This window comes from Prionailurus bengalensis, chromosome E2 (assembly GCF_016509475.1).
Source record: "Prionailurus bengalensis isolate Pbe53 chromosome E2, Fcat_Pben_1.1_paternal_pri, whole genome shotgun sequence".
Taxonomy (NCBI): Eukaryota; Metazoa; Chordata; class Mammalia; order Carnivora; family Felidae; genus Prionailurus; species Prionailurus bengalensis.
The window spans coordinates 3,589,107-3,607,728 of NC_057352.1; the positions used below are offsets into that span (position 1 = coordinate 3,589,107).

The 18,622-nt window shown below is 44.1% G+C and overlaps 1 protein-coding gene across 1 annotated transcript in view; it reads right to left on the reverse strand.

The window, feature by feature from the left end:
* Nucleotides 1-1,507: 1,507 nt before the first annotated feature.
* Nucleotides 1,508-18,622, reverse strand: part of NLRP2 (NLR family pyrin domain containing 2) — a 33,005-nt gene continuing 15,890 nt past the window's right edge. The window contains exons 4-9 of the mRNA XM_043600973.1: nucleotides 17,130-17,294; nucleotides 15,270-15,440; nucleotides 14,757-14,927; nucleotides 12,228-12,398; nucleotides 5,224-5,394; nucleotides 1,508-1,874 (exon numbers count right to left, since the gene is read on the reverse strand). Coding sequence (XP_043456908.1) covers nucleotides 1,736-1,874; nucleotides 5,224-5,394; nucleotides 12,228-12,398; nucleotides 14,757-14,927; nucleotides 15,270-15,440; nucleotides 17,130-17,294 — 988 coding nt within the window. The 3' untranslated portion in view covers nucleotides 1,508-1,735. The remainder of the gene's footprint in view (nucleotides 1,875-5,223; nucleotides 5,395-12,227; nucleotides 12,399-14,756; nucleotides 14,928-15,269; nucleotides 15,441-17,129; nucleotides 17,295-18,622) is intronic.

An 18,622-nucleotide genomic window follows, 5' to 3' on the forward strand; every position in this document is an offset into this window, starting at 1 on the left:
AGCCCCACAACAGGCTCTGTGCTGACAGCTCTCTGCCCCTCTCCCACTCTCTCTCTCTCTCTCTGTCTCGCACATGCACGCGCACACACACACACTCTCTCTCTAAAATAAATAAAAATACTAAAAATAATTTAAAAAAAACCAACCACACTCACAGAATCTCTAACTCACAGGAGGAATGGGCAGAGCATCTGTCCCTAAATTAATTATGTACACAGGCTACTCAGTTTCTTTTCCCTTAAAGGGGGGTTGGCTAGATTACAGTGGATGTCAACCTTGGGACATCTTGCACAGCATCTGAAGATATTTGGGGGCAAGGGGAAATGCTGGTATTTAGCGGGTAGAGAGTAGACATGCTTCTCTTTCTCTTTCTCTCTCTTAACAGAACATACTTTTGATGAGAGATACACTTAAGATAACAAAGGATTATCTGGTCCCAAGTGTCAATAGCGCAGATCTTGAGAAACTCTTGACTAGCAGACACTGAGGTTCCTTCCTAGCTTTTAAAGAATAGTATGCCTCTATTTATTCTTCTTTTTTTAAAGCATTTTAGAAAAAAATGTTTATTTTTGAGAGAGAGTGCGAGCAGGGGAAAGGCAGAGAGAAAGGGAGACACAGAATTGGAAGCAGGCTCCAGGCTCTGAGCTGTCAGTGCAGAGCCTGATGCGGGGCTCAAACTCCTGAACCGTAAGATCGTGACCTGAGCTGAAGTCAGACACTTAACTGACTGAGCCGTACAGGCACCCCTCTATTTCTTCTTTTAACAACCCCATCTGCTCCTACTAAAGGCACTCACGAAACCTCAGACCCTGAGAATGAAGATGCTCTAGGAAAAACCTACATCCAGCTGAACAAGAGGCCTTGAGACAGAAACAGAAGGAAGGAAACCTGTGGGAAAGTCCAGGAGCCCACACTGTATGCAGTGACATCACAGAGATGATACACAAGCATGTTCAAGGGCGGTTTGAAGGGGACATCTGGGAACGTGGTGTATTTGGTGAGAATGATGAACCGATGAACCCCGGGGATGAAACAGGGAAGTAGCATGACTGAAAGAGTAATTGACAAATTAGCACTTAATAAAAAAGTGATTCTTAACAATTAATTGCCTTAAGGAATTTTGGGATTCTGTAGGTCACAATGAAATAATAAGGAGGGCTAGATGGGGAAGGGCTACGCACACCATGAACTTATGTTTTCTGTAAGGGGGGAATTATTAAAAAGTTAATAAAAGCAATGATGTGATCATATATGTGCTTCATTGAAGTGCTTAAGAATGCTACAAAATATCATAGGATTTGTAGGAGAAATACTCTTGATGAGGAAGACCTATAGACAGCTATCCATGCAGGTCAAGAAATGCCAGAGCCAGGCAGTGACTGGCAAAGTGAACGGACCGATGGGATCACAAACATGTCTGTCCCCTTTCCCTGCTGGGTTAGGTTCTCCCCAAATTAAGTATCTTGTGTCTAAGTTTGGTCAGAATCCATTAATAAACATAACCTCCTTCATGAATGCTTTCACCTTTATTTCTCTTGATAGACTAGAGATATAGACATTCCACCCGTAACAGGGGTAAGTCACTTGTGTGTGCTTTATGGAAGCCAAAGGCACCCCCCCAAGGCTAAAAGAACATCTGGCCCCATACCTAACATCACTGAGAGGGCTCAGAGGAAGTTCCCCCATCACCTTGACAACCTCAGACTTTACTGGAGAACCAAGAACTCCAGGGGATTCAGAAAATGAAGTCATGTGAAGAAGGTCGGTTATTGTTTGGATCTTGCTTATCACTCTCAATGGTCAGTTGTGGGTCACTTTCTTGGACTTCTTTCAGCAGCTTCTGGATTCGAGGATCAGATTCATCTATCCTCAACCTGGAGGTGCAGCAGGAGTGAAAAGAAGGTTTCTTGTTGTTTCAAGGAGGCTAATTCCAAATGCCCAAGAGCCTACAAGTGTCATGCTTTAGAAGAGAGGCAGTCTTTATTGATTATTCTGTGCCGCAAAGTAGGGATCCATATTGATTTGATAGGGAACAAGAGATAATTCCAGGTTAACACCGTAATGCCTTTAAGAAGCCTGCATGCCTTTTGGGATGAGCACTGGGTGTTGTATGGAAACCAATTTGTCAATAAATTTCATAAAAAAAAAAAATAAGATGCCTGCATGATCTCAGATGATTCTCATATTATTCTTGGAGAGACAGAACTAAATCACAGACATTTCCATCAATTCCAACACCTACCTACTCCACAGCTCATGTTGGCAACTTCTATTTGGTGGACCCAGGACGAGACATACACACTTGAACCAAGTCAGTCAGACCAGACTTGTGTCTCCTTTGACATGACATTAGCTGATCACCACCTTTATTTGACCTGTGATAATAGCAGCCTCATTTGTAGGATTCACCTTTCGGTAACCAGATTCATTCACGGGCATGGGGAATGGGGTGGGGGAAAGGGAATAATTAAAGCAAAAATATGTATAAAAGTAAGAGACTGAAGATATTAGCTGCCATGTTTCTTGTTGGCATTGTAGTCCTGGTTTTCTTAGTGTGTGTGTGTGTGTGTGTGTGTGTGTGTGTTGTGTGTGTATACAGGACTACAATGCCAACAAGAAACATATATGTATTTTAAGTAATCTCTATACCCAATGTGGGGCTTGAGCTCATGTTCCAAGATCAAGAGTCATATGCTCTACTGACTGAGCCAGGCAGAAACCCTTGGTTTTGCTAGCTTATTAACCAATTTTTTTGTTTTGCTGTTTAAGGGTCACAACACAATCACACAACAAGGCTTGAGTTTTATGTTCTGGAGATCTAATGTACAGCTTGGTGACAGTAATAGTGTATTGGGTACCTGAAATTTGCTATGATAGTAGATCTTAGGTGTTCTCACCACACACACACACACACACACACACACACACACACAAAGGTAAAACTCTATGAGGTGATGGATGTGTTAATCAGCTTGATGATGGTGATGATTTCACAATGTTTTTGTATATCAAAATCACAATCAATATAACTTTGGCTAAAGTAAGGGCCAAAATGTCCATCGATGGTGAATGGATAAAAAAGATGTGGTGTATGTATGTGTGTGTGTGTGGGGGTATACATATACACACATACATATATATATATGTACATATATATATATATACACATATATACACATATATACATATATACATAAACACACACACAATGGAGTATTAGTAATCAAAAAGAATGAAATTGTGCCATTTGCAACTATGTGGATGGAACCAGAGGGTATCATGCTAAGTGAAATTAGTCAGAGAAAGACAAATATCATATGATTTCACTCATATGAGAATTTTAAGATACAAAACAGATGAACATAGGGGAAGGGAAGCAAAAATAATATAAAAACAGGGGTGGGGAACAAAACATAAGAGACTCTTAAAAACGGAGAACAAACAAAGGGTTACTGGAGGGATTGCAGAAGCAGTGGTGGGCTAAATAAGTAAGGGGCATTAAGGAATTTACTCCTGAAATCATTGTTGCACTATATGGTAACTAACTTCGACGTAAATTAAAAAAAATAAATTAAAAAAATATTTTCAGGGGCGCCTGGGTGGCGCAGTCGGTTAAGCCTCCGACTTCAGCCAGGTCACGATCTCGCGGTCCGTGAGTTCGAGCCCCGCGTCAGGCTCTGGGCTGATGGCTCGGAGCCTGGAGCCTGTTTCCGATTCTGTGTCTCCCTCTCTCTCTGCCCCTCCCCCGTTCATGCTCTGTCTCTATCTGTCCCAAAAATAAATAAAAAAACGTTGAAAAAAAATTAAAAAAAAATAAAAAAATAAAAAAATATTTTCAACATGACCCTCCAAGGTCAAATAGTTGTGTCTATTCGTGAGTGTAGGAGGTTGGTCATGGTCTGCAGTTGAAGGACAGAAAAAGTTCCCACAGTCGACCTGTGTCTGGTCAAAAGTGTTGAAGGAATCAGAAACAGGGCGTGAGCCACAGCGGAATATATAAAGGTGTTGCTCTAAGAATGAGGTGTGATGACAGGGCCTCTTTGTCTCTAAGCCAAAGAAAAGGATTCCAGTTAAGTTAAAAGAGCATCTCAGAAGGATACGAGGTAGCTGATAAAGTCAAAGAACCAAAAGCCAAGTTCTGAACCCGGGGTCTCTGTGCCTGTCTAGGGTCTGTCACTGAACAAGAAGCCCCCATCTCGAATTGCTCCCCTTGAGATTCACAGACTCAGGAGAGCACGTCTGACTGGGTGGTCTCAAGAAACAGCTCAATGTCTTTGGGGGGGGGCTTTACACCTCGATTAGAACTCACTGATACATAAAATAGGAGCTAGCTCGCCAGAAAGGGGCTAAATACAGAAACAAACTTCAGACTCTACACATTGCTTCTTTCGACTAGCAAGGGACCTGAGAGTCACATTAAGTAAATATTTCATCAGTTTCTCCTACAGAAGTATCATTTCGAGCCATCAGCTGTCTATGTTGCATCTGAGAATTTAAAGTTCCACACGTCTGGGGGCGCCTGAGTGGCTCTGTCAGTTGAGTGTCTGACTTGGGCTCAGGTCATGATCTCACAGTTCGTGGGTTCCAGCCCCATGTCGGGCTCTGTGCTGACAGCTCAGAGCCTGGAGCCTGCTTTGGAACCTGTGTCTCCTTCTCTCTCTCTGCCCCTCCCCTGCTTGCACTCTGTCTCTCTCTCTCTCTCAAAAATAAACTAAAAGAAAAAAATTAAAGTTCCCATGCACCTAAGAATAAAGAGTTGTAGGGTTCTTTGTTGCCATGGGAGCAAGTGAACAGCACAACTCAGGGACAGCTTGCTTCGATGACCAACAGAAGACAGAGACTCATTTCATTCAATGGCGGACTCACAGCAGAGAACATGCTCCTAAGGCAGACCCACTGCCAGACCTCTGTAACCAACACAAACTCAAGAAACCACACGAGAGTCTGATCTTCCTCACTCAACAACAGACGGCCACCATGACTCTCCCTCACTTAGAGGAGCCCCCAGAGCCAGCTTCCCGGCGTCAGACTGAGTTTGAGTCTCACCTTTGACTCATCGTACTCTCCAAAGCAACAGAAGGGGCCGACGGGAGAATTATCTGGCGACTAAACATCACTGGATAAAAGCTGAACGTTAGCGACTCACACGTCCCTGTGGTTTGCGCATCCTCCTGCACACCTGCTATCCCGGAGGAAACACCCTAAGGAGCAGAAGGATCATACCTGAGTGTCCGGAGGGAGGAATTCTGAAGTTTCAAGGTATTACACAGCATCTTCACTCCGCTATATCCCAAGGAATTCTGGCCTAGGTCCAGACTGATCAGGCTCTGGTTGTTGCCAAGGGCAGATGCGAGAATCTCACAGCTGAAAGGGGTGATGGCACATCCCCACAACCTGCAGGGGAGACACAAAAATTAGTTCATTCATTCAAGCAGTGTTTACGGAAACCATCCTACGTGCCAGGCACACTCTTGAATGTTGGGGATCCAACAGGAAACTACAGAAATCTCTTCCCTCTGAGCTCATACTAATAGGAAACAGATGTATGTAGTGTGCCATATCTGATAAGGGTTATGAAGGGCAAAGGGCAAAGGGAGAAGCTGGGGAGGGCACTCACTACAATGGCTGAAGAGAACAAACCTTAGAGAGATCTGGAGTGGGGGCTCCCTAAGCAGAGAAATAGCTTCTGCAAAGGCTATGAGGTCATGTATCATTATCATGTAAAACAATACCAAGGCAGCTAGATTCAATAGCAAATCAAAAGAGTGAATCAGGCAGGGTTATAAGAGACGAAGCCACAGATAACAGGGAGCCATCTCACATAGGGCCCTTAGGCCATTGTAAACTTCAGATTTTACTTGGAATGAGATGGGGAACCACCGGGGCTTTTGAGAAGAAGCATGATGGGAGTTACATCTTACAAGTTATTCTTAGTGCTTGGCTAGAAAACTAGCGGCACTGAGAGAGCAGAATACAGACTAGGTTGAAGGCTAGACAACAACCCACATGTTATAAGTATGTGTGTGGGGTATGAGAACAGATTCTAGATATCTTGAAGAGGGTAGCAGGATTAAAACAATGTTTACTTATTTTGAGAGAGAGAGAGAGAGAGAGAAGAGAAGAGGAGAGGAGAGGGGTTGGGGTGGATAGAGAGAGAATCCCAAGCAGGCTCTGTACTGCCAACACAGAGCCCAATCCAGGGCTTGATCTCCTGAACTGCAAGATCGTGACCTGAGCTGAAATCAAGATCAGATGCTTAATGACTGAGCCACTCAGGGACCCCAGGTAGCAAGATTTTAAAAAGGCTTGGATTTGACATGTCTCTGGAGGCAAGGGAAATAAAAGCAAAAATGAACTACTGGGACCTCATCAAGATAAAAAGCTTATGCACAGCAAAGGAAACAATCAACAAAACTAAAGGGCAACCGACAGAATGGGAGAAGAAATTCTCAAATGACCTATCTGATAAAGGGTTAGTATCCAAAATCTGTAAGGAACTTACCAAACTCAACACCCAAAAAACAAATAATCCAGTGAAGAAATAGGCAGAAGACATGGGACACTTTTCCAAAGAAGACATCTAGATGGCCAACAGACACATGAGAAGATGCTCAACATTATTCATCACCAGGGAAATACAAATCGAAACCACAATGAGATACCACCTCACACCTGTCAGAGTGGTTAAAATTAACAACTCAGGAAACAATAGATGTTGGTGAGGATGTGGAGAAAGGGGAACCCTCTTGAACTGTTTGTGGGAATGCAAACTGGTGCCGTCACTCTGGAAAACAGTATGGAGGTTCCTCCAAAAATTAAAAATAGAACTACCCTGTGACCCAGCAATTGCACTATTAGGAATTTTTCCAAATGATACAAAAATGCTGATTTGAAAGGACACATGCACCCCAATGTTTATAGCAGCATTATCAACAATAGTCAAAGTATGGAAAGAGCCCAAATGTCCATCTATGGATGAATGGATAAAGACAACGTGGGGGCACCTGGGTGGCGCAGTCGGTTAAGCGTCCGACTTCAGCCAGGTCACGATCTCGCGGTCCGTGAGTTCGAGCCCCACATCAGGCTCTGGGCTGATGGCTCAGAGCCTGGACCCTGTTTCCGATTCTGTGTCTCCCTCTCTCTCTGCCCCTCCCCCGTTCATGCTCTGTCTCTCTCTGTCCCAAAAATAAATAAACGTTGAAAAAAAATTAAAAAAAAAATAAAGACAACGTGGTATATACATAAATGGAATATTACTTGGCAATCAAAAAGAATAAAATCTTGCCATTTGCAACAATGTGGATGGAACTGGAGGGTATTATGCTAAGTGAGGTAAGTCAGAGGAAGACAGATATCATATGTTTTCATTCATATGTGGAATTTGAGAAACACAACAGATGAACATAGGAGAAGGGAAGGGAAAGTAAGACAAAAACAGAGAGAGGCAAAGCCTAAGAGACTCTTAGGAATAAACTGAGGGTTGCTGGTGGGGAGGTAGGTGGGGGATGGGGTAAATAGGCAATGGGCATTAAGGAGGGCACTTTTTGGGAAGGGCACTGGGTGTTATATATAAGTGATGAATCATTGGGTTCTACTCCTGAAGTCAAGACTACACTGTGTGTTAACTAACTTGAACTTAAATAATAAAAAAGGCTTGGATTTGATATTTGAAAGAAAAAAAGGAATAAAGGATGATGTATGAAGGATTTCATTCCAAGCAAATAATATTATACAAAGATTCAAGGTGTTTGTGCATACATGAACACACACGTATGAGTTAAGGTCACGTATTTAAATTTACCCCAGGATTTGGGAGAGGCTATGAGTAATATCAAACATTTAGCATACTTCCTGGCACAGTAAATGCATATGTATTTCATTATCATAACCAACTTTCCTGATGGACATGACTTACTCCATCTCCTAAAATGTACAACCGAGATTATACCATCAGGAAGTTATGGCTGACTAGATACTTCCCTATGCCAGTAGAGCACATGGTTAGAAGAGCCCCCTCCCCATCACCGTTAACATCGTCACCTTCCTGCAAACAGGCACGTGCCACGAATCATAACAACCAGTGGTTTTCCACCTGCGATCTCTAGGATTTGTTCAGCTGGTATCCTTACCAGTGCAAACTGCAGTCATGCTGAGAGCTTTAACAATACCGTTGTCTGGGTTTTACTTGAGGAGATCCTGACTGGAGTGGTCTGAGGTACAGCCTGGGTGGGTGTTGGCATTCTCAAACCTGCAAGCATTTCTACTACTCAGTAGAGGCTGAACACCATGACTTATCATCTTGTGCTGTAGAGGTCAGAAAACTGGTTACCATTTGGGGGTCCTTCACAGGTAGGGTTCCAGACCCCAGTGCATCTGAGTGAAGGTACCTAACTCATGTGGAATTGTGAGACAGAACTGAATTGAGGCCATTTATCTGCCGGTGGAGGCAACATGTCAAATCCCTACCTCTCTGGAGGCTGGGAGCTGGGTCACCAGTGACTGCCTCTCGATGCCTTAGGCATTGCATCCTCAAAATGCTTCACTGGTGTCCTTTGGATGGCTTAGAGTAGAGAGTATCCCTTTAACCACACTAGTGACTTTTCTTCCCCAGATTTACTGATGAATAATTGACAAATAAAAGTTGTATGTATTTAAGGTATACGATGTGATGATTTAATATACACTGTGAAATGATCAACAGTCAAGTTAATTACTACATCTGTCAGCTCTCACATAGTTGCTTTTTTTTTTTTTTTGAGAACACTAGATTTGCTGAGAGTAGATCTTATTTCTTGTCGAAATGTAGAAGTTTCTGGAGATTTTCTTTAATCCTTGTTGACATATAATTGACACAAAACATCGTGTAAGTTTAAGGTGTGCAATGTGCTGATTTGGCACGTTAATATATTACAACATGATTAGCACTGTAGTGTTAGCTGATACCCCCATCCTGACACACTATCTTCATTTCTTTTTTTGGGGAGAACATTTAAGATCTATTCTTTTTAAAAATTTTATTTTTATTTTGGAGAGAGAGAGAGAAAAGCAGGGGAGGGGCAGGGGGAGAGAGAGAGAAAGAGGGAAAGAGTGGGTGAGAGAGAGAAAAAGAGAGAGAGGGAGAGAGAGAGAGAGAGAGAGAGAGAGAGAGAGAGAGAGAGAGAGAGAGAGAGAGAGAGAGAGAGAGAGAGAGAAAGAGAAAAGATAGAAAGGCGGGGGGGGGGGGAGAGAATATTTTACGCAGGCTCCATGCTCAGTGTTAGGCTGCTTGGCTCAATCCCATGATCCTGGGATCATGACCTGAGCTGAAATCAAGAGCTGGACGGTCAACTAAATGAGCCACCCAGGTGCTCCCTAAGATCTGTTCTTTTAAATGCCTGTTAACTATAGAGAACACACTGATGGTCACCAGAGAGGAGGTGGGTGGGGGTACAGAATAAATAAGGGATGGGATGGAGGGCGCTTGTGTGATGAACACCAGATGTTATATGGAATTATGGCATCACTATATTGCACCTGAAACTAATATTACACTATATATTAACTATACTGGAATTAGAAAAAAATCTATGTTAGCAAATTTCAAGTATATTACACAGTGTTATTAGCTATAATCTCCATGCTATACGTTAGATGTCTGGAACTTATTTGTTTTTTTTAAATTTATTTATTTTGAGAGGGGGAGAGAGAGAATGAACAAAAGCAGGGGGAGGGGCAGAGAGAGAGAGGGAGAGAGCATCCCAAGCAGGCTCTGCACCATCAGTGTAGAGCCTGATGAGGGGCTTGAACTTCCCAACTGTGAGATCATGACCTGAGCAGAGATCCAGTCAGATGCTTAACTGACTGTGCCACCAGGTGCCCTGGAACTTCTTCATCTTCTGGCTGGAAGTCTGTATGCTTCCCTCAGCACCTCCCCATTTCCCCCACCCCTCAGCCCCTGGTAACTATCACTCTACTTTTTGCTTCTATGAGCTCAGCTCTTTTAGATTCCATGTATAAGTGATGTCTTTGTCTTATTTTACTTAGCCTACTAGCCTCGAGTTTCATCCGTGTTATCTCAAATGGCAGGATTTCCTCCTTTATCATGGCTAATATTCCACTGTGTATACATATCTCACTTCTTCTTTATCCAATCCTCTGTTGATGGACACTTACGTTGTTTCCCATCTTGACTATTGTGAATAATACTTCCACAAACATGGAGGTGCAGATACCTTTTCAAGACCTCATTTCCATTTCCTTTGGATATATATCCAGAAGTGGGATTCCATATGATACATCAATTTTTAGCTTTTTGAGGACTCTTCTTACTGTTTTCCATATGGCTGTACATTCCTACCAACGGTGCAAAAACATTCCCTTTTCTCCACATCCTCGCCAATATTTGTTACCTGTGTTCTTTTCGATGACAACCATCCTGAAAGGTATGAAGTGATATCTCATGTGGATTTGATTTCCATTTCCCTGATGATTCGTGCTGTTGAACAGTCTCTCACCTACCTGTTGGCCATCTGTCTGTCTGATTTGGAAAAAGTCTATTTAGGTCCCATTAAAAAAAGTTGAGTTGTAGAAGTTCCTTATCTATCTTGGATATTAATCCCTTATCAGATATATAGTTTGTAAATATTTTTCTGTAGGTTGTCGTTCATTTTGTTGACTGTTTCCTTTGGTAGACACAAGATTTTTAGTTTGATGAAGCCCCACTTGTTTATTTTTGCTTTTGCTGCTGGTACTTTTTGGCATCATATATAAAAAATCATTGCCAAGACCAATGTCAAAGAGCTTTTGCCCTATGTTTTCTTCTAGGAATTTTACAGTTTTGTGTCCTACGTCTTTAATCCATTTCGAGTTTATATTTTTTTAATTTAAAAATTTTGGGGGGCACCTCGGTGGCTTAGTCAGTTAAGCGTCTGACTTTGGTTCAGGTCATGATCTCATGGTTAGTAAGCTCGAGCTCCACGTTGGGCTCTGGGCTGACAGCTGCATCCTGTTTTGGATTCTGTGTCTCTCTCTCTCTCTGCCCCTCTCTCGGTTCCTCTCTCTCTCTCAAAAGTAAACAAACATTAAAAAATTTATTTATTGGGGCACCTGGGTGGCGCAGTCGGTTAAGCGTCCGACTTCAGCCAGGTCACGATCTCGCGGTCCGGGAGTTCGAGCCCCGCGTCAGGCTCTGGGCTGATGGCTCGGAGCCTGGAGCCTGTTTCCGATTCTGTGTCTCCCTCTCTCTCTGCCCCTCCCCCATTCATGCTCTGTCTCTGTCCGAAAAATAAATAAACGTTGAAAAAAAAAATTAAAAAAAAAATTATTTATTTATTTATTTTTGAGAGAGAGTCAGAGTGCGACTGGGGGAAGGGCAGAGAGAGGGTGACACAGAATCTGAAGCGGGCTCCAGGCTCCGAACTGTCAGCCCGATGCGGGGCTTGAACCCACGAACGGTGAGATCATGATGCTTAACTGACTGAGCCTCCCAGGTGCCCCATTTTGATTTAATTTTTGTGTATCATGTATGGGTTCAATTTCATTCTTTTGCATGTGTATATCCAGGGTTTTTTTTTCAACCCTCTTTACTGATGAAATCATGCCTTCCCCATTGAGTACCTGTGCCCTTGGCAAAGATCAGTTGACTGTATATGTGGGAGGGGTATTTCTGGGCCGTCTATTCTGTCCTTTTGGTCTATGTATCTGTTTTTATGCCAATACCATACTGTTTTGATACCACAGTTTTGTAATATAGTTTGAAACCAGGAAGTGTGATGTCTCCAGCTTTGTTGTTCTTTGTGAAAACTGATTTGGCTATTTGGAGTCTTTTGTGGATGCCTACAAATTTTGGGATTTAAAAACAAAAGTTGTAGGGCACCTGGGTGGCTTGGTTGGTTAAGCGTCCGACTTCGGCTCAGGTCATGATCTCAAGGTCTGTGAGTTCAAGCCCCGCGTCGGGCTCTGTGCTGACAGCTCAGAGCCTGGAGCCTGTTTCATATTCTGTGTCTCCCTCTCTCTCTGCTCCTCCCCTGTTCATGCTCTGTCTCTCTCTGTCTCAAAAATAAATAAACGTTAAAAAAAAAAACAAAAAACAAAAAACAAAAGTTGTGAAAACTGCTATCTTTTTTTTTTTTTTTTTAATAATTAGATTTGTTCCAATCTCTTACACTAAAGCTGGTGGTGGTGGTGGGGGGGATTGCTACACTATTTTATTTCAGATACAGATTAAAATTCAAAAAAACATAACTTACCATAGACATTTGAGGTTACACACTGGCTTCTTCAAAGCCTCACACAGAAACTTCAGTCCAGTAATTCCTATGTGATTCAGCCCCAGATCCAAGTGCGTAAGGCTTGAATTTTGCTGGAGAAGTGTTGACAGATGATGGCAGCCATTGCTGCCTATGCTGCAGTACCAAAGCCTAGAAATCAATCACACGGGGAAAATGAACTCTGTGAGTCCTCCCTGGTGAGATGCACCAAAGCCAGGACTGCCGACCTCAAGCCATAGGTTGTACACAAGCTAGCAGACAACGAGATGTGGAAATGACATCACAGATGGAGTCACAATTACTACAAAAGTGATTACATAGGCTGCCCCCCCACCCTCCCCCCACTCCAACACATGCAAAGGTGGCTACATCCTAATCCCTGGTCCCTGTGAATACGTCACATAACATGTAAAGGAGACTCTGCGGGTGCCGTTGAGCTAAGGATGTGGAGATGGGGAGATTACCCAGGTGGGCCAATGTAATCACAAGGATCCTTATAAAGAAGGAACATGAGAGTCATAGCCAGGAGGGGAAGATAGGATAAGAGGGACAGAAGGACATTTGAAGACGCTATGCTGCTGGCTTTGAACATGAAGGAAGGGGCCTTTAGGAACATGCAGGTGCCTTTAGAAGCTGGAAGAGGCCAGGAAACGGGTCCTTCCCTGGAGACCTCAGAAGGGACACCACCTTGCAGACACCTTGATTTTAGCTCAGTGAAACTCATTTTGGACCTCTGGCCTCTAGAACTTTAAGACAACGAGTTTGTGTTGTTTTAAGCCTCTTCGTTTGTGACAATTCATTACAGAAACAATTAGGAAACAGTCATGTGATACATCCAGGGATGTGCAGTCATAGACAGCCTTTGAGAGGAACCAACATACACCTCTTAGGCTTGGAGATTTGTGAACTGATGGAAACTGCCAGGACTATGGAGTAACAGAGGAAGACCCCAGCAAGACAGACACATGAAATGAAGCTCTGACAACTTAGTAAAGTGGGGGCATGGCTCACAAAACAGAAACAGATGAGGTCCAGAAAGAAGATTTGACCTATATTTTCTAAGAATCAAATAACTCCACCTACACCCAGTTGCAGATAGAACTTATGTTACCTGTTATCAAAAATATTCATTTAAAAAACCCAAACACAGGCACTTGGGTGGCTCATTTGGTTAAGCATCCAACTTTTTTTTTTTAATTTTTTTTAACGTTTATTTATTTTTGAGACAGGGAGAGACAGCATGAATGGGGGAGGGTCAGAGAGAGAGGGAGACACAGAATCCGAAATAGGCTCCAGGCTCTGAGCTGTCAGCACAGAGCCTGACGCGGGGCTCAAACTCACAGACCACGAGATCATGACCTGAGCCAGAGTCAGATGCTTAACCGACTGAGCCACCCAGGCGCCCCAGCATCCAACTTTGATTCAGGTCATGACTTCACGGTTTATGGGTTCGAGCCCTGCGTCAGGCTCTGTGCTGACAGCTCAGATTATGGAGCCTGCTTCGAATTCTGTGTCTCCCTCTTTCTCTTTGCCTCTCCCCCATGTGTGCTCTGTCTCTCAAAAATGAATAAACATTAAAAAATTTTTTTAAAGGTTAAAGAAAACCTCAAACAAACCTCAAAACCAGTGACATCCCCCAAATCCCTACAGATTATTGACACTATATCTTGTATTTTTTTCTTTTTATAAAAAAATGTTTATTTAAAAAAAATTTTTTTTAACGTTTATTTATTTTTGAGACAGAGAGAGACAGAGCATGAACGGGGGAGGGGCAGAGAGAGAGGGAGACACAGAATCGGAAGCAGGCTCCAGGTTCTGAGCCATCAGCCCAGAGCCCGATGCGGGGCTCGAACTCACGGACTGTGAGGTCATGACCTGAGCTGAAGTTGGAGGCTTAACCGACTGAGCCACCCAGGCGCCCCCAAAAATGTTTATTTTTGAAGGAGAGAAAGAGAGAGACAGAGTATGACTGGGGGGAGAGGCAGAGAGAGAGGGAGACACAGAATCCGAAGCAGGCTCCAGGCTCTGAGCTGTCAGCACAGAGCCTGACGTGGGGCTTGAACTCACAGACCAGGAGATCATGACCTGAGCCGAAGTCAGACGCTTAACTGACTGAGCCACCCAGGCGCCCCATATTTTTTTCTTTTTTTTTTTAAAAAAAAAAGTTTATTTTTGAAGGGAGAGAGAGAGACGGAGTGTGACTGGGGGAGAGGCAGAGAGAGAGGGAGACACAGAATCGGAAACAGGCTCCAGGCTCTGAGATGTCAGCACAGAGCCCGACGCGGGGCTCAAATTCATGAACCGTGAGGGTTCATGAGCCGAAGTCGGCCGCTTAACTGACTGAGCCACCCAGGTGCCCCTCTTGTATTTTTTTTTTCTACCACTGGGTCTCATCAGATCTAACCGTCAGCACCATACTTGGGGTTATCAGAGGAATTAGTGAATGCTTGCATCTGTGTTACTTGAATCCAGGATACACGAATGCACATACACGCAGTATAGACTCACACCAGCATCTGTAGTTGACAGTCCGGGTAACTCAAGCCCTCGCACAGAAGTTTCACCCCTCCATTTCCGAGAGCGTTCTTTGCCAAGCACAGGTGTGTCAGACTCTGGTTGACGATCAAAGCAGAGGAGAGCTCCTTGCAACAGGCTTCTGTTAGGTTACAGTTTTCCAACCTGCCAAAGCCCCATAAAAGCAGTAAGACGGCGAAGACATTTCCGAAGCCCGATTTTCTTGGCCATCCCCACAGGCTCGAGGTCCCAGCTGTATACAGCTCTTGTTGGGAATCCACTTCCTTTCTCATCCTGCGGTTAATCCTCACAGCCATGAAGGACCAGGAGTGAGAGAAGAAAATGCACGAGCCACCCGCCTGGGACCAGAAGCGGAAACCAGGTATCCACATCAGGGGGAAGTCCCATATGGGTCGCCCAGCAAATCCAGGTGTTACCAGTGCTGTTCCCCACTGTGGCCCCAGACCCAGTGTGGAGATGCTCCACGGGAACGGAGGCGGCACTTACGACAGCCTCTGCAGGAAGCACTTGGGGTGTCTCAGAGTCTTGCACAGCAACCTGGCACTCTCATCTGTAAGCTCATTTGCTGTCAGGTTGAGGCATGTGAGGGACTGGTTGATCTCGAGGGAGGAGGAGAGATGGGCCCATTGCTGAGCAGAGGCAGAACAAGATACCAACCTGCAGGAGAAAGGGGAACAAGTCGTTCTTGAGAACCAAACCCTGGATAACGGTCTCCAGTTGTGCCCCTCATTCCACTCCATCATGTCACGTCCTGGCCTTCATTGTGCGGAGCAGCCTCTAAGTGTGGTCCCCGGGCCAGCCGCATCAGCATCACTTGGTAAGCAGTTAGAAATGCAAGTCCTCAGACGCTCTGGATGCGGAATCCACTGATCTCTGTTTTAGGGGGTCCTGAACCACCTGGAAGATTCCTGGCCCACATACCCAGGAGTTGCTTCAGAAGATCTGGGTGAGATCCAAGAATCTGGATTTTAACAAGTTCCTAGGTGATGAAGCTGCTGCTGGTCTGGAGACCACAAGTTGAGAACTATTTATTTGGAAATCCAATCAATCAAACACATCAGGCAACAAGTCGCCCATACCCTATTCCTGAAGAGAGAGATTCTTACCACGGACGAATAGAACTTCACTGGGGCATTATGTGTATCGTGGCCTTTGGAGTGGGGTTTCTTACAAAAAAAAAATCCCAGTTCTGCCATTTACAGTATATGAAACGGTGGCCAAGTTACTGAACTTCATCAAACCTCATTTCCATCTTTAAGTTGAAAATAAGTCCTACCCTCATGCTGAGTGTTAAGGTTGATAATTCACAGGAAGTGCTAAGTGGACTGTATATCAAATAGCTAAAACTTACTAAAATCCAACAAAGATACTTTTTCTCTTAGAGTGCGTATTCTCATAGACTCTCTATGGAGAATGTCTATAGAGATTCCTCCCTAATAGAGGAATCAAAGTTAACCAGGGCATTGGAACACAAAAGAGAATGTTTAATGGCTTCCAATAAAAGAAGCTGAATTTATAGGAGTCTCCTTCTTCCATCGTGGTATTCGTTTATTCCTTGAGAAACAAGTTAATGACCAAAATCTTCACACGGCACAATTCCTTTTCCTGGTGAATCCTCACAGGAAAAAGAAAGGAAGGTCGTAGGGATGGTGAATAGTGACAATGGCTACTACCAATAATGCCACGATGAATACTTGTGCGCTTGGACTTGGTTTCATTCATTCCTCAAATCCTCGTGAGATGTGCACTACTCCATCCTACCGATGGGGATAAGACCTACTCCAACAGCCCAAGGTCATACCGGTAGAGGCAAAACCATAATCTGAGACCAACAGATCACCTTAAACGTCTTGCTATTGCTGCTCAAATGTGGTCAAGTGGGGACCAATGGAACCTGACGATGAGTGACGAAAATCATCGCCAGGGCAATCATGTGGAGAACATCCCCACATGGGAGATCTCTCAACCCAAGAAAGGGGAAATCTGATGCTCCCAAAGCATCCTTGCCTGGACAGAGGAATCTGGACAAAATCTGGCATTCTGAATCATGACATAAGAGAAACATAAACCATAAACAAATTCTCTCTGATAGAGGAGGATATCAAGTTTCTGAGTGTTTCTTTGGACTTGGGGATCTTATGGACAGTTATCCAGGCTGTTCAATGATCAATACAAGTGGAAACTAAACTCCCACCCCATTTTCTGTCCTGGGACATGTGCCCTGTGTAGTACTATTTCTAAGCAGAAACAAGGGATTGCCCCCCACCCCTAATTTATACAGAATTGATATAGAAGCTTGAGACAGCTCTGTTATGTGCTGGGTTTTTCAGTGACGGTGAGATATACCTGAGGCATTGCAGATTACATTTGGGGTGTCTCAAGATCTCACACAATATGGGAAGCATATCATCCTGGTCATTTCCTTGAAGGGTCAGATGGGTTAGTGTCTCGTGACCACCAAAGACAACGCAGAAATCCCGGTAAGCATCCGCTGGGGAAACATTTTTGAGGCTAGGGCAATGAGAACAGAGGTGAAATCTTGAGTTTCTGCATACACAGAAACAAAGGGTGGCAACAGGTTTAAACACTAGAAATTACTGTTCCAGTTTTTTGCCGTCGTTGAGGTATTCATCGTCAAACTGTATACATGAAGGTGTACGAGTTCATGTTTTGGTAGACACGTGCCTTGTGAAATCACCACCACCATCAAGCTCAATCAAGCTACTTAACGTACCTATCACCTCACATAACCACCATTTCCATTTTTATTTTATTATTATTATTATTTTTTTTTGTGGTGAGAACCCTTGAGATCAAGCACATTTCGTGTATCCGATGCACTAGTAACTGTTGTCACAATAGTGTAAGGTTAGGTCTCCGGAACTCACTCACTCATTTTGCAGAAACTGGAGCTTTGTGCCGCTTGCCTAACATCTAATTTGAGAAGCTATCAGAAGCCTCCACTATTTCAGTCCTCTCAAACTTTTACAGAAGGGAAGCTGGTCACCAACAGACATTTCAGACAACAGCTCTTCTTCTACGGCTTGTTGAAAAAGACAAGGAAGGGGAGCAGTCCCTTTCCCTGAAGTGTTACCAACGGGCACATTTCAGGAGCACTACGTCCTGCTAAATATGGTGCATTCAGAATCAGGATCCCATGGAAGTGAGCAAGAACTTTTCTCTAAGTGGAGAAAGAAATCTATGAACGAAGACACCCGTAGCTGGAGAAGGTCTCCCTGGTACCAAAGCCCCTTTGCCGACTCAGTCAGCTTTGCTCTCCTTCCCTAACCACCCCATGCAGCCCGCCCACATGGGAGCTTGCAGGACGCTCCCTGCACAGAAGCCGCACAGGTGGAGACGAGCCTCATGTCCAGGGAGACTCGGAAGTGCTGCCTCAGGTGGACAGGCGCACACTCTGTTCCAAGTACAAGTGTTTAAGTTCTGTGATGAGCCCCACCCTTTCTTTCCAACTTCGTTCAACTACATAGATTTTTGGATCGTATTCAGATCGACATACACCCAGCCCAAGCGAATTTTAACTTTACGCAGCCCAGCTCGCAGACCAGTCTCAGCATCATCTCTAACAGGGTTCCCCATCAGGGGTGATTCTGTACACTCTCTGGGAACACCTGGAAATGTGTGGACAGGTTTTAGGTTGTCACAATGGGGGGTGTGTGGGTGCCACTGGCATCTGGAAGGCAGAGTCCGGGGCTGCTGCTAAAAATCCTATGATGCACAGGACAGCCCCCCTCCAGCCCAAAGTGTCAGTAGAGGTTGAGAAATCCTGCTCTATGTGTAGCCCTGTGGTCGTCTTAATGGGATTAAAACCTCCCCCAGGA